Genomic DNA, 11,174 nt, shown 5'->3' on the forward strand with positions numbered 1-11,174 from the left:
TATGGCGCTTATCGCGATCACAAGACATGTTTTCTTTATCCATGGAGATTCTACTTGAGATGAAACAAAAAATGCAGTATCCGTGTGTTGAGTGCCCAGGGCCCCGGGTGGTTTGTTCCTGGTCGTGTGAAAGATAGGTGGTAGGTTGTATACCTCGGGCACCTTACAAGTCCGGGCGGCCGGCAAGGATTTCTCATTCTCGTGCGACCGTCAGCGTGTTCGGGTTTTTCGCAAATTGAATGCCAGCCCAACAAACTGCTACCGGGCAGGCCGGTAGTCTTGGCATTTGATCTCGTTTGCTGAAAAGCGCCATACTATTGTACACAGGACCACCATGTACCATGGCGACCCTTGATGATAGAAAACAATGATAGCCATGCAACGCATAATGATAATTAAAGAAGAAAAAGAATACCATAGTAGAGAACCAAGATTGAATATAAACTTCAATCAAAAGTGCCGTCGGCTAACTACGTACCAAGCTACGTACAATGGGGTTTGACTGACTACCGCTGAGCTCACAGACCAAGCTCTGGATCATGCATCACAATCAAAATCACGGCACCCAAACTTACACGCCCTCTAGCAACCAGCCACCTGACATCATCCCGTAGAAAAGGCTACTCAGAAGACATTTCTCAGACACTCAAAGGCAGTTAGGGATTGAAGTCATTCCAAGAGCCAGAAAATGGTGACATTCAACTGAAGAATGCAACTGATACACTGCAAACCAAGTCTCGCCAGGCCAGGGGCACTCGCCACTCGATAGTAGGTAACGCAAGACATACACAAGATTGAGTGGCTTGACAGCAGACAGTCACAGTTGTTGGGGCTGCGCCGCGGGCCCCAGTGAGCTTCAGCTTTCATCCTTACAAGCCATAGAGCACAACATATTCCGTTTATGATGGGCTCAAAGATAGCTGGCGATCGGCTCACGTGAGCACATCTCACAATCCCATATCGCCAGATGCTAGTACCCTTGGCATGTTTCCACAATATAGGAAAGGGATTAAAATCCGTACGACTCCGCATTGTGGGTAATCTTTTCGCAGCGCGAGGAGGGAAAAAAAAAATTCTGTTTTCATAAAAAAAAAATTTTAATCCTTGCTCGCACGAACCTCCAGTTGGGTCGCGAATGCGATCCCTCGGGGCCATCGAGGATTCCGTGGAACCATCCATTCGGGCTGCGAGGCTACTTTTTACTTACCAACCAAGAAAATTTCTGCCCGCACCTCCGGGCGCGACTCGGAAATTTGATGGTTCGTTGGCTCGTTGCCGAATTCCTCTTTTCTTTCATTAGCATGGAATGGAAGCAGAGGGAACGAAAAAAAAAATTCCTCAGCCAAAGCGTAAATGGCATGGTCTCTCGGTCTTCGGACAGCTGCGGCCCGCTCAAACTGTCAAAGTAGTATGAAGATTTGCATGCTCCAGTACTGTGTAGGCTCTTGGACAAACGAGAAAACCCGCGAACCCGTCACCTTCGCTCCGGTCCGAGGTGCGGCGGTAAAGTCTCGAGTTTGGCCATAACTCCGTAGCACATGGTTACCGTTTTTTTAAGGGTGTAGGGGAAATGGATAAACTTTTGCACACTTTGAGACTCTGTATCCATCTAGTTTAGGTACTGTACTTATCCACGGAAACAGAACCAAATCCAACAGAGAAAGAAAAAAAGAAAACCCGGGGGGGACACGCGACACCATGGTAACGCGACATGACCATAAGCGCCCAGTGCAAGGTGAGCGACAAAGGCACGTAGGACCAGGAAAGTAGACTATTCGTCCATCTAACTCCACATAAGTCCGAAATGCACACATGCCTTTTTTGTGTTTGTGGCTTTCCTTGTGCTTGGCTACCTACATTGGCATGCCATATGTGCGGAATTTTGCCCAGGATTTGAGGGATTGCACAAAAACGGTCCAAGTATAGCAACAGTGATCGGCTGACCCTGCGTCTCTGCCGCGGTCGGTCTTGGCTATGGCCGCCAACGATCCGGACCATCCGAGTACCTACGATCCCAGCCCAGTACAAAGTACACAATGCACAGGATGGACCACGATGCCTGTGGTTGTGCAAATAAAGACCTGTAAAAACATGCATCTCGATAGTGTAGGTAGTCAGTCAGACATCGTGGATCCTGGTCTCAATAGTCGGCGTGAAATCTGGATCTGCTGGTCACGGATTATTGACAGCAAGATACTCCACATGTGCAGGTATGGTAAGTTTGCTAGCTTTTCTTTCCATGCCTAGGGTACCTACCGGTCGGTATAGTATGAATCTACTTGTACTTTTGCTGACTGAGCGGTCGGTCTTTGGTGGTTTGTGTCCTCCGGCTTTCAAGTGGGTTTGGGCATTTAGTAGTTGGGTTTGAACCAAGACGGCGGCAGGGTACTCCATGATAAAGAATCCATCACCAAACAACAACCTTTATTGTCAGGTGCCATATATTCACAGCATCACTTTCGTCTGATGTTTTGATCATGAAGAGCACAGTTCACAAGATTCTCAGTGCGCACGCCCGTACCTGTCAGTGATATACCACCTTTAAATGTGCCCAAACGTACTTGCAACTACGCAAACCAGCTCAACCTTGCGAGCCAGCTTGTCGTGACGTCAAAGATGTTAATCTTGAAAGCATTTTCCAATTAATCCAGGGGCATACATATACTCAATTTCGCAAGTTGTAATTACTTGGTATGCAAACACATGAATATCTATTCCTGCCCCTAGTATGGTTGTTGGTAACTGATGCCCAATGGGATAACTTTGCATCACGTGAAAGAACATCCGAGCTGAGATCTCTTGCTGGCACCGAAGAATGCTTCTCCCTGACTCGAGCTAAGCCTTGCCGCGGCATGTGTATAGTTCAACGTCTACTGCGTAGACAAGACTCCAAGAATGGGGCCTGGAGTGAGCGCACAAAGAAGCTCTGCTTGAAGGGTCCACGATTACACATGTTCACATTGCCATGTCTGCCCCATTCTGCATGTGCTTTCGCCAAGCAGGCTGCAAGGCATGTCGATTGCCACAAATAAGCTTTCTTCTAACCTTTGATGCCACGCTGTTGGCCAATAGAATATTGATGAGTGATCAGCCTAGCTAAGCTGACTGCATATCTAGCATCGCTTGTTCGAATTTGACAAACAAGTCAGGTCCCGGAAAGGGTGCTTTTCCTACATAATGGTACACATGGGCGTCTGACATAAGATGTACCCTTAGAAAACCACAGAAGCCCTTCTTGAGGTCTTGCTGCTTATTCTATCATATGTCAAACAAAAAGTAAGCAAAAGTCTCTATTTGGCTTGTACGGTACTCTTGCGAGGATGCATGGTACTGTTTTCTCTTTTTTTTTTTTTTTTCCTCGTATCAAAAATAGCAAGAAAAAGACCTTAAGAAAGAAAAAGGAGGAAAGAAAGAAGGAAAGAAAGCTACGGTAGGTAGAAATGGAGCTGTATGCTGAGGAGGCTTTTGCTGGTTCGCTTTCAACCACTACCTGAAAAGCCTAGAACGCCACTGCTGGAACTCTGATTCGTTGTTGGAAAACGTGAACCACATCAATTGTCCTTCCCTGGTTAACCCAGCCATATCGACTCGATCTATACCACCGCCAATTCGTACGAGCGGCCACACATAGTATCTCTCGGGCACGTGAATAATATCTTCACCGTTTCGCTGTATCCATCCTGACCTCCAGCCAACAATACGAAATTTTGGACGTTGTGAAGTTCCAGGTATTGCTTGACTCAAGTAGAAGCCAAAAGCTGTGTTATGGTGCTCCTCAATGTGATCACGAATTTCCTGTGGAACTTTCTCTGCCTTTTCGAAGGATGATCGGCCCTCCTCCATTTCTCTGCGAATATCGTTGAACTGAAGGCTCTTCGTGTCCAAGATGATGAATGTTGGATCCCCGTGGGACGGTAAACCGCATATGATCAGATGGTGCCCATTAGCTGACCAGCTTAGATAGTCCCACTCGAACGTCAATGGTATACTCTGTACGAGTTCGCCATCCTGCATGTCATAGAAACATACGCAGCCCTCGTAATATTCATGTTTGCCTATTGCAGCGTATCGACCATCTGGGGATAACGCAATATGGCTCCCATTCACCAACTCGATGTCACCAGTTTTCACCTCAAACACACCTCCGGTGTCCAGATCTACTCGCATGATTCCAGAATACGTCCTCCATGCCATGAATTGATTGTTGCCCGAGAAGGTAATCTGAGATCGGGAAGACATAGATTGACAATCATCTGAGTCTTGTGCACTCCATTCTCCGAGTGCGGAATTGAACCACAACTTCGTGGTAAAGGTGTAGAGCTCTTGTCCGCTTAATAGCTCAAAAACACGGAGAATGTGGTTGTCGAGGTCCTTCTCTACACAGCATAATAGTTTTCCATCTGGCGATACTTGGCTGTGAAGATGGCCGAGACCGACATAATTAGTCGTGTGCCGGAACAGGGTTGTGCTATGTGTGTTCACATCAACAAGCTTTATGCTGCCGTTCTGGAGAAAAAGCACAACCTTTTGCGTTTGAAAAATGGGGATGCAGTACCTGATACTTGGTTCAGTAGACTGCATCAAGTTCGCGTCCACAACTTCGATTTCCTTGGAGCACCGCACACCAAGCAGTGGCCTCTTCTCATTTTCTGACTGCGAGATGGGGAATAACTCTTCGCCGCGCCACAATGACTTTATCGTGCAGCCATGTTGCCTTTGTCCGTCAGGACTCCAAAAGTATACTTGGTCACGCTTGGATTCTCTGTGAAGTGTGACAAAATTATCATTCTCAAGCAGAGACATCCCAGTAACGTAACTACCACATTCAAGCGTATGTAGTAGGTGTCCACTTGAGTCCCATATATTGAGTGTGCCATCCAAAGAAGCGGATGCCATCCGGCCATTTCGACTGCACGATACGTTGTAGACAGGTGCAGTGTGCCGGTGAAGGGAGATGATGGATTTGTCGGACAAGTCTACTACATGGAGATCGTAATCTCCCCCATCTCGGGATAAATCTTCCTCGACGCCCTGAAAAAGTCGATATCCCTGCCAAAGCACAACACGACTATTATATGTCAGACGATGTTCGTACCACGCGTTGCTGTGTGTTAACCGAGGAAGATCGAATGATGCCGGATCTTCCATCACATCGAGCTTGGACCAGACTCTGAGAATATTTCCAACAATACGTGAAGACATGATTTCCCCTTCATTGTTTACGATCATCTCCTGGGAAAATTGGTCTTCACTTCTGTCGTTGCCGCTACCAGACACGTATTCCAGGAATGTGCAAAGTTCGTTGAAGTACTCATGAATGACAGAATCCTTTTCCAGCGATTTTTGGAGTTTGTTCCTGTCCTCAATTCTTGTCTCCATAAGATTGTAGGAACTTTCACACTGACCTTGCCTGTTCCATACAAATACATTCTTTCTAGTACTGCTGACAAGCTTCCCGTTGGGTAGAAAGGCGATATTCTGGACGTCATGATGGTGGTGACAAGTATACAGTCGCTCACCATTGAGGCGTACGACTGTCACGTCCTTATACTGTTCTTCGAAGTCCAGTTGCTGGTAACCAGAGCTGGCATGGCTGTAAAGGCAAGCAATTAAACCACCAGAAGGGAAAGTTGCAACCTTTCCGATTCCTCCATGAAAATGGTCATCCGGTGGAGCCAAGTCTTCGAGCTCCATGGTCTGAACATGAGGATCCCATTCGTCGGGCATGGAAGGCGGCTTAACAATCCAGTCTGGAATATCGCTTGCATAGGTTTCTCGTATCACACTCTTCATGGGGCTGAAAATGAGAGCCGAGATGTATATCTGTAATGGATAATGCTCAATGGTTTGTCGATGGAAAAGGAGGAACCGATGAGCGTCTTTCAAAAAGCTCATGATCTCCGATGCGGCCACGGTCTGGGCCTACAAGAGGATGATTTAGCGGACTGGTGTATAGCTTTTGAAGTGGTTACATACCTTGATAGCCAAAATCAATTTCTCCACACTGGCTGACCCAACCACGTACTGCTGGAGAAGGCTCAGAGCCTCGATCCAGTTGAGAAACTTCTCCTTCAGGAAATTGTACACCATTTGAGATAAACCTCGCACTTCATTCTCGCTTAGATAAAAGTGGTCAACCCAATGAATACAAGAATACCTCAACGGCAGAAGTGGATCAAGTTCCAGAGAGAGTGACCAGGGCGACCAGGGCGGTTCTGCACTAGGCTTGGCCAAATTGCAGACATTCTTTTTCAAATGTTGCTGCATTACCATCATGCATCTTTCTGCCATATGCTCATGACCTCGGCCGGTATTTTCACCCCCAAAATGAGTGAAAACATGCTCTTTGGCAGACAGGTGTACAAAATACAACTTGTCTTCGCGAATCAGAAGAAGGGGGCCACACAACCGCACGATTTCTGGGACGACATTCCAGTTCAATTGTGCTTGAGCACCAAGCTCCGCTATTGTCAAAGAGTCCAATGCTACTGCTGCAACTTTGAGTATATCAATGCAATTCTGGGCATCGAACTCGTGAGCATCAATGCGGCCTAGTATCTCGTCGTACAATGCTGACAGACTATTGGGAGTCGAATCTAATATTCTTGAATAGTTATGTGGTGACGCTTGCTTTAACCTCTGGAATACCAACGCCACCCACAGGAATGTGGCGCCCGCGTTCTGCTTGAGACGTTTCTTGATTGATGCGTGTTGCTCTGGCTCCATTTGAAGTTCGCCAACTTTGTGATCGATGTATGAGTTGACGGGTGAACTCATTGAAATGTTATCAAGCTCGAGGACATGTGTTGCACGGCATTTGCGCAGAGTGTTTTCGTTGTTTTGGCTTAACGGGCGACTGGTAACCATGATTTTGACTCGCGGGCAGACTTGGACCGTATTCGCAATCAGGCCGATCAACTCATCCAAGCCCTGTTCGCATTCGTCCAAAGCATCAACGATCAAAACCACTCGGGGAAGGGACACGTCCTCCACCATGTTTTGTAGAATTTTAGAAAGAGCGGCAAAGGCATTGCTATCAGTGAAGAGGCTTTCTCCAGAGGAATCCCATTGCGCCCTCAAATGAGATACCAGATGCTTCTTTTGATCAGCCAGATGCCACACGAGCCCTCCTACAATCGCCGTGGATTTATTGTGCTTATCCTCGGCTGATTGAGCGAAGAAAAATGAAAGGACCGAGTCATCGGCGTCGGGGCGCTCCATGGATTCTGTGATGTCGCGCATTATGCCCATTGTCAACATCGTCTTGCCTGCGCCAGGGCCACCTCGCACCCAAAGAAGCCGCGCGTCTACCTCGTCATTGTTGATAAACGTCTTGTACTCTTCAGTATCTAGTACCCATTGACATGCCTCAGCCAACAGAGGTTCCTTGCGGCTCTCGATAGTTCTTACTTCGTCCCGAGAAGCAACGGTCAGACCTCTCAGGGCTCTCAAGCACTTCATGTCTTCATCTTCCATCCGCCATTCTTGTTGTTTTGCAGTCTGCCTCTCGATCGCAGTGGGGACTGCTTGTAGACCTGCGAGTACTTCGTTCAACTGCCTCTCCCGAGTTTCGGCAGAAGTTTTGAGATGGCTAAGCTTTGCGAAATCGTTGAACTTTTCGCTATCCCTTTCCACAAGCTCCTCAGCGTCCTTGACAGTTTTCAGAGCACCTTGCCAATCATCAAGACCCAAGGCCCCCCTTAGGAAGTTGTATCCTTGTTGGCGATGATACGATAGGACAGCTCGAATAGAATATGAGATCATGGCTTTGTACAGGCTGGTCACCCCAGACTCAAGGCTTCTGCTCAGACGCTCGAGGTTGTCGTCACGCTTAGGACTCCGACTAATGTCGAGCAAAAGCGGGATCATTGCGGAGTACCATTCCAGGCGTGATAAAATGTAGATCATACCACTACGGTTTTTCTCATTCTGCTCCAAGGGCTCAACAATCAGGCTCAGGCCAAGAAATACACTGGTGCAAGCTGACGTCGCGATTGGGTCACCGGTGAGGGATATTACACCGCCAATAGTCTCTTTGAACTTCAAGATTGGACCCGTGATTTCCTTGGCGTTTTGCAGTCTTTTTGCCAGTTTTTCTGTCTTATCGAGGCCAGAAGCGATGATCTTGAGCATGTCCTCTTGTGAAACTGTGTCATGTGTTGCAGGGACTTTCTTGTTCGAGTCCGCGGTATCGGCCGTTGCAATCTGGTAGGCCATAAGATCCTCAAACTTGCCCAGAAGGCCACTGTCGTCAATTCTCAATGCCTTGTATGCCTGTTCCCAGATTCTCGAGGCATGATCACTCGCTTCATGAAGTGATGGCGGAGATGTGTCGGATTCCAGGTGTGGTGCGCCTTGCTGAGCGGCATCTGCAATAAGCGGCTGAGATCCTGCGTCCCCTTGTACCTGTAGTGCATTGCCTGTAGATTTACTGGAATGCTCGGAACGCTTCAAGCGTGACCATGCTTTCTTCGCTTTCTTCATCGTAGGAGTGCTGTATTTGGGGAATCATGCATACAGCTTCACTTGCCCCGCAGGTAGAGGCAATTTCAGATGTTGCTCTTTCCCGAGCCTTATGAGGGGTTCCCGTCGTGAGCCCAACAATCCTTGGTCTTTTATTGGGCTGCTGCAGACCGGGTGTTGCGGCTTGGAGGCGGTGCCTGATCGCCGAATGATTGGCCACATATGGGGGCTTCGAACTCGGCTACGAAATGTCGTGTCACATCCTCGCGCAAAATGTAACTTATGCATCGCTCGGGATTTGAGCGTACGCCATGTTTCCAGCAAACCAATTCATTTACCCACCATGATCCTATTCTATGCTAATGCAAGATCGATGATTGCATACAATATGATTGTACAAAAATGATATTTATTGTCGGCGCTTAAGCTGTAATGGAATCAAGTCAACTCTTTCATCCACGCATATAGCCTTGCGGCCACCATCTCTCCAACACACCTCTCCAATATCGCGAGATGACATCTTCTACTCTTGAAGGTACCCAGTCGACATTCCTTATCTGCCTTTGGCTCCATATATTGGCGAGAGGACACACCAGCAATGCAAATACTGGAAATGCAAAGACTACATAGTGGACTTGATCCCATCTAGGCTCCATCTCGGCATTCAAAGGTAAAAGTCGAATGTTTCCCACTAGCAAAGTTTACCAGTAAACGGCCGTGCATTTGAGCCGCAATTCCCGTTCAACAGTAAATTGAGAGAAAAGAGAGTTCAAACAAGACGCTGCTTTATTGCTAGTCCTGCCAAAAAGAAAAATTTGTAGCACTCTTTATGTTTCTGACCGTAGGCAGCTGCTCGCTATGTACATACATGATGTTCTTCGACCCTTGTCCACTTCATCCGAGGAAAGATTCATCTGCTTGAATCTCCTTTCTGTGTCCGCCAAAGTAAACTGCTCGTCATCCGTGATCGTTCGTATGCATATTCGTGTCTCATTGCCACGGAGACTATCGCATGGAGTTTCATCTACCACCACGTAATCAAAATCATAGGGCTTTCCGGGACTCCCTTTCGGTTTTTCATGATACATCTGGGCCCTCTTATCAGCGAGTAGCCAGTCCACGATCATTTGTTTGACCAATGGAGTGCTCGCAGTGTCAACTTCATTGCTGATCTCTGGAGGACCACTGGTCTCTGGAATCCAATAGCCGTAAGCATCAGGCGGGATATTTATGCGCTCCTAACGCTTTGCGGTTGTGCCTGCTTGCCATAGTCCTTTCGATGTTTCCACAACCTTGTTGACGACCTGCCCCGGTCTCAAACTGGCTGGAACAGAGGTTACGCCGCTCATGGCGACATCTCCATCGCTGTCAGCCTTATTACTGCTGCCGCCGTAGCCGGAATCCTGGCCGCCACGGTTCTCCGTCATGCTGATGCCCGAGTCGGTCTTGGTTTGTTGGCTGGCGAGCGCGGGTGCGCCAGGAGTCGGTTCCTTGCTCTTGGCACCATCCATCATGGCTGCTGCCAACTGCCCTTCTCGGAGCTTGTTGATTGCCCTCACAGTGTCAATGGCAGCATGCAGTGTGCGACGGGCATTGAAGTTCTTCTTGACTGTCGGCAGCAGGTTCTGGCCCTTGTCACCATCCGTAGTCGTGCTGTACCCTGCCACAAAGGTGTGGCTCAGCGCTTCGTGGGCTGTCATACGCTTGTTAGGGTCGATGGTCAGACAACGGCGAATAAAGTCCTTGGCAGCTTCTGAGACACCGCGCCAGTAGTCTGCAGGCTGGAAGCTGTAGTCTGCATTGAGAATGGCCTGCATCTCTTCGAAATCCGAGTCGCGGTCGAATGGCGTGTAACCGCAAAGCAGGAAATAGGTAATGACACCCATGGCCCAGATGTCGACGGGCTTGCCGTGTCCCGACTTCTTGAAGATCTCCGGAGCCATGTAGCCAGGGGTTCCGCAGGTGGTTGTCAGGACGTGGAATTGCTCCTCGTCCATAATGCGACTCAAGCCAAAATCGGCAATCAACAGGTCGGCATTATCCTCGGGTGTGCGAAAAAGGAGGTTCTCGGGCTTCAGGTCGCGATGTACAATGCCGTGATCGTGCAGATAGGCGACAGCCGATAGTGTTGAGCGGATCAGGTCTGCCGCATCCGACTCGTAGTAGGACCCCTTTCTGCAGATGCGATCGAACAGCTCACCGCCGAGGGCCAAGTCTGTTACCAAGTACAGGTTGTTCATCGTCTCGAAGTAGTCAACCAGCGTCAGGATATTTTGGTGGCCCATCGATACTTTCTTAAGCACTGCGATTTCATTTCGGACCTGTAAGAGCACCACGCTGTCAGCTACTGGACGCTGGTTCAGGTTATGATATGCGAATGTACAGGCTGTCGTTTGTTCTGGGGAGATTGCTGACGCCCTGCCCGCTATTTGACGAATCGTAAACATACCATGTGCTCTCTTCCAGCCATGAGCCTCTTGTTGATGACCTTGGCAGCATAGTATCTGCCGGTATCAATGTGAACGCATTCTTTCACCACCGAGTACGAGCCAGCACCCAGCGTCTTTCCAACCTTATAGCGACACGGCTGTATCTGCGGGTTCGGCCGACCTGGCGATCCGCCGTTGGTTTGTGTAGCCGGGGCAGCCATTGTGAGTGTCTGCAGAGGCAATGAAGAAAGCGACAACGATTCCTGTTGTTGAGTTGTAAAT

The 11,174-nt window shown here is 48.5% G+C and overlaps 2 protein-coding genes across 2 annotated transcripts; both read right to left on the reverse strand.

Moving 5' to 3' along the window:
- Positions 1–3,486: 3,486 nt before the first annotated feature.
- Positions 3,487–8,484, reverse strand: PFICI_14695 (uncharacterized protein; the record flags this gene model as incomplete). Its single annotated transcript, XM_007843276.1, has 2 exons — positions 3,487–5,922; positions 5,977–8,484. 2 exons carry the CDS (start codon positions 8,482–8,484, stop codon positions 3,487–3,489), a joined length of 4,944 nt encoding a protein of 1,647 aa, XP_007841467.1.
- A 1,217-nt stretch (positions 8,485–9,701) lies between these two features.
- Positions 9,702–11,113, reverse strand: PFICI_14696 (Calcium/calmodulin-dependent protein kinase type I; the record flags this gene model as incomplete). Its single annotated transcript, XM_007843277.1, has 2 exons — positions 9,702–10,784; positions 10,913–11,113. The coding sequence occupies 2 exons, from the start codon at positions 11,111–11,113 to the stop codon at positions 9,702–9,704; spliced, it is 1,284 nt and encodes a 427-aa protein (XP_007841468.1).
- Positions 11,114–11,174: the final 61 nt, after the last annotated feature.

This window comes from Pestalotiopsis fici, assembly GCF_000516985.1.
Source record: "Pestalotiopsis fici W106-1 unplaced genomic scaffold PFICI_Scf_13, whole genome shotgun sequence".
NCBI classification, from domain to species: Eukaryota; Fungi; Ascomycota; class Sordariomycetes; order Amphisphaeriales; family Sporocadaceae; genus Pestalotiopsis; species Pestalotiopsis fici.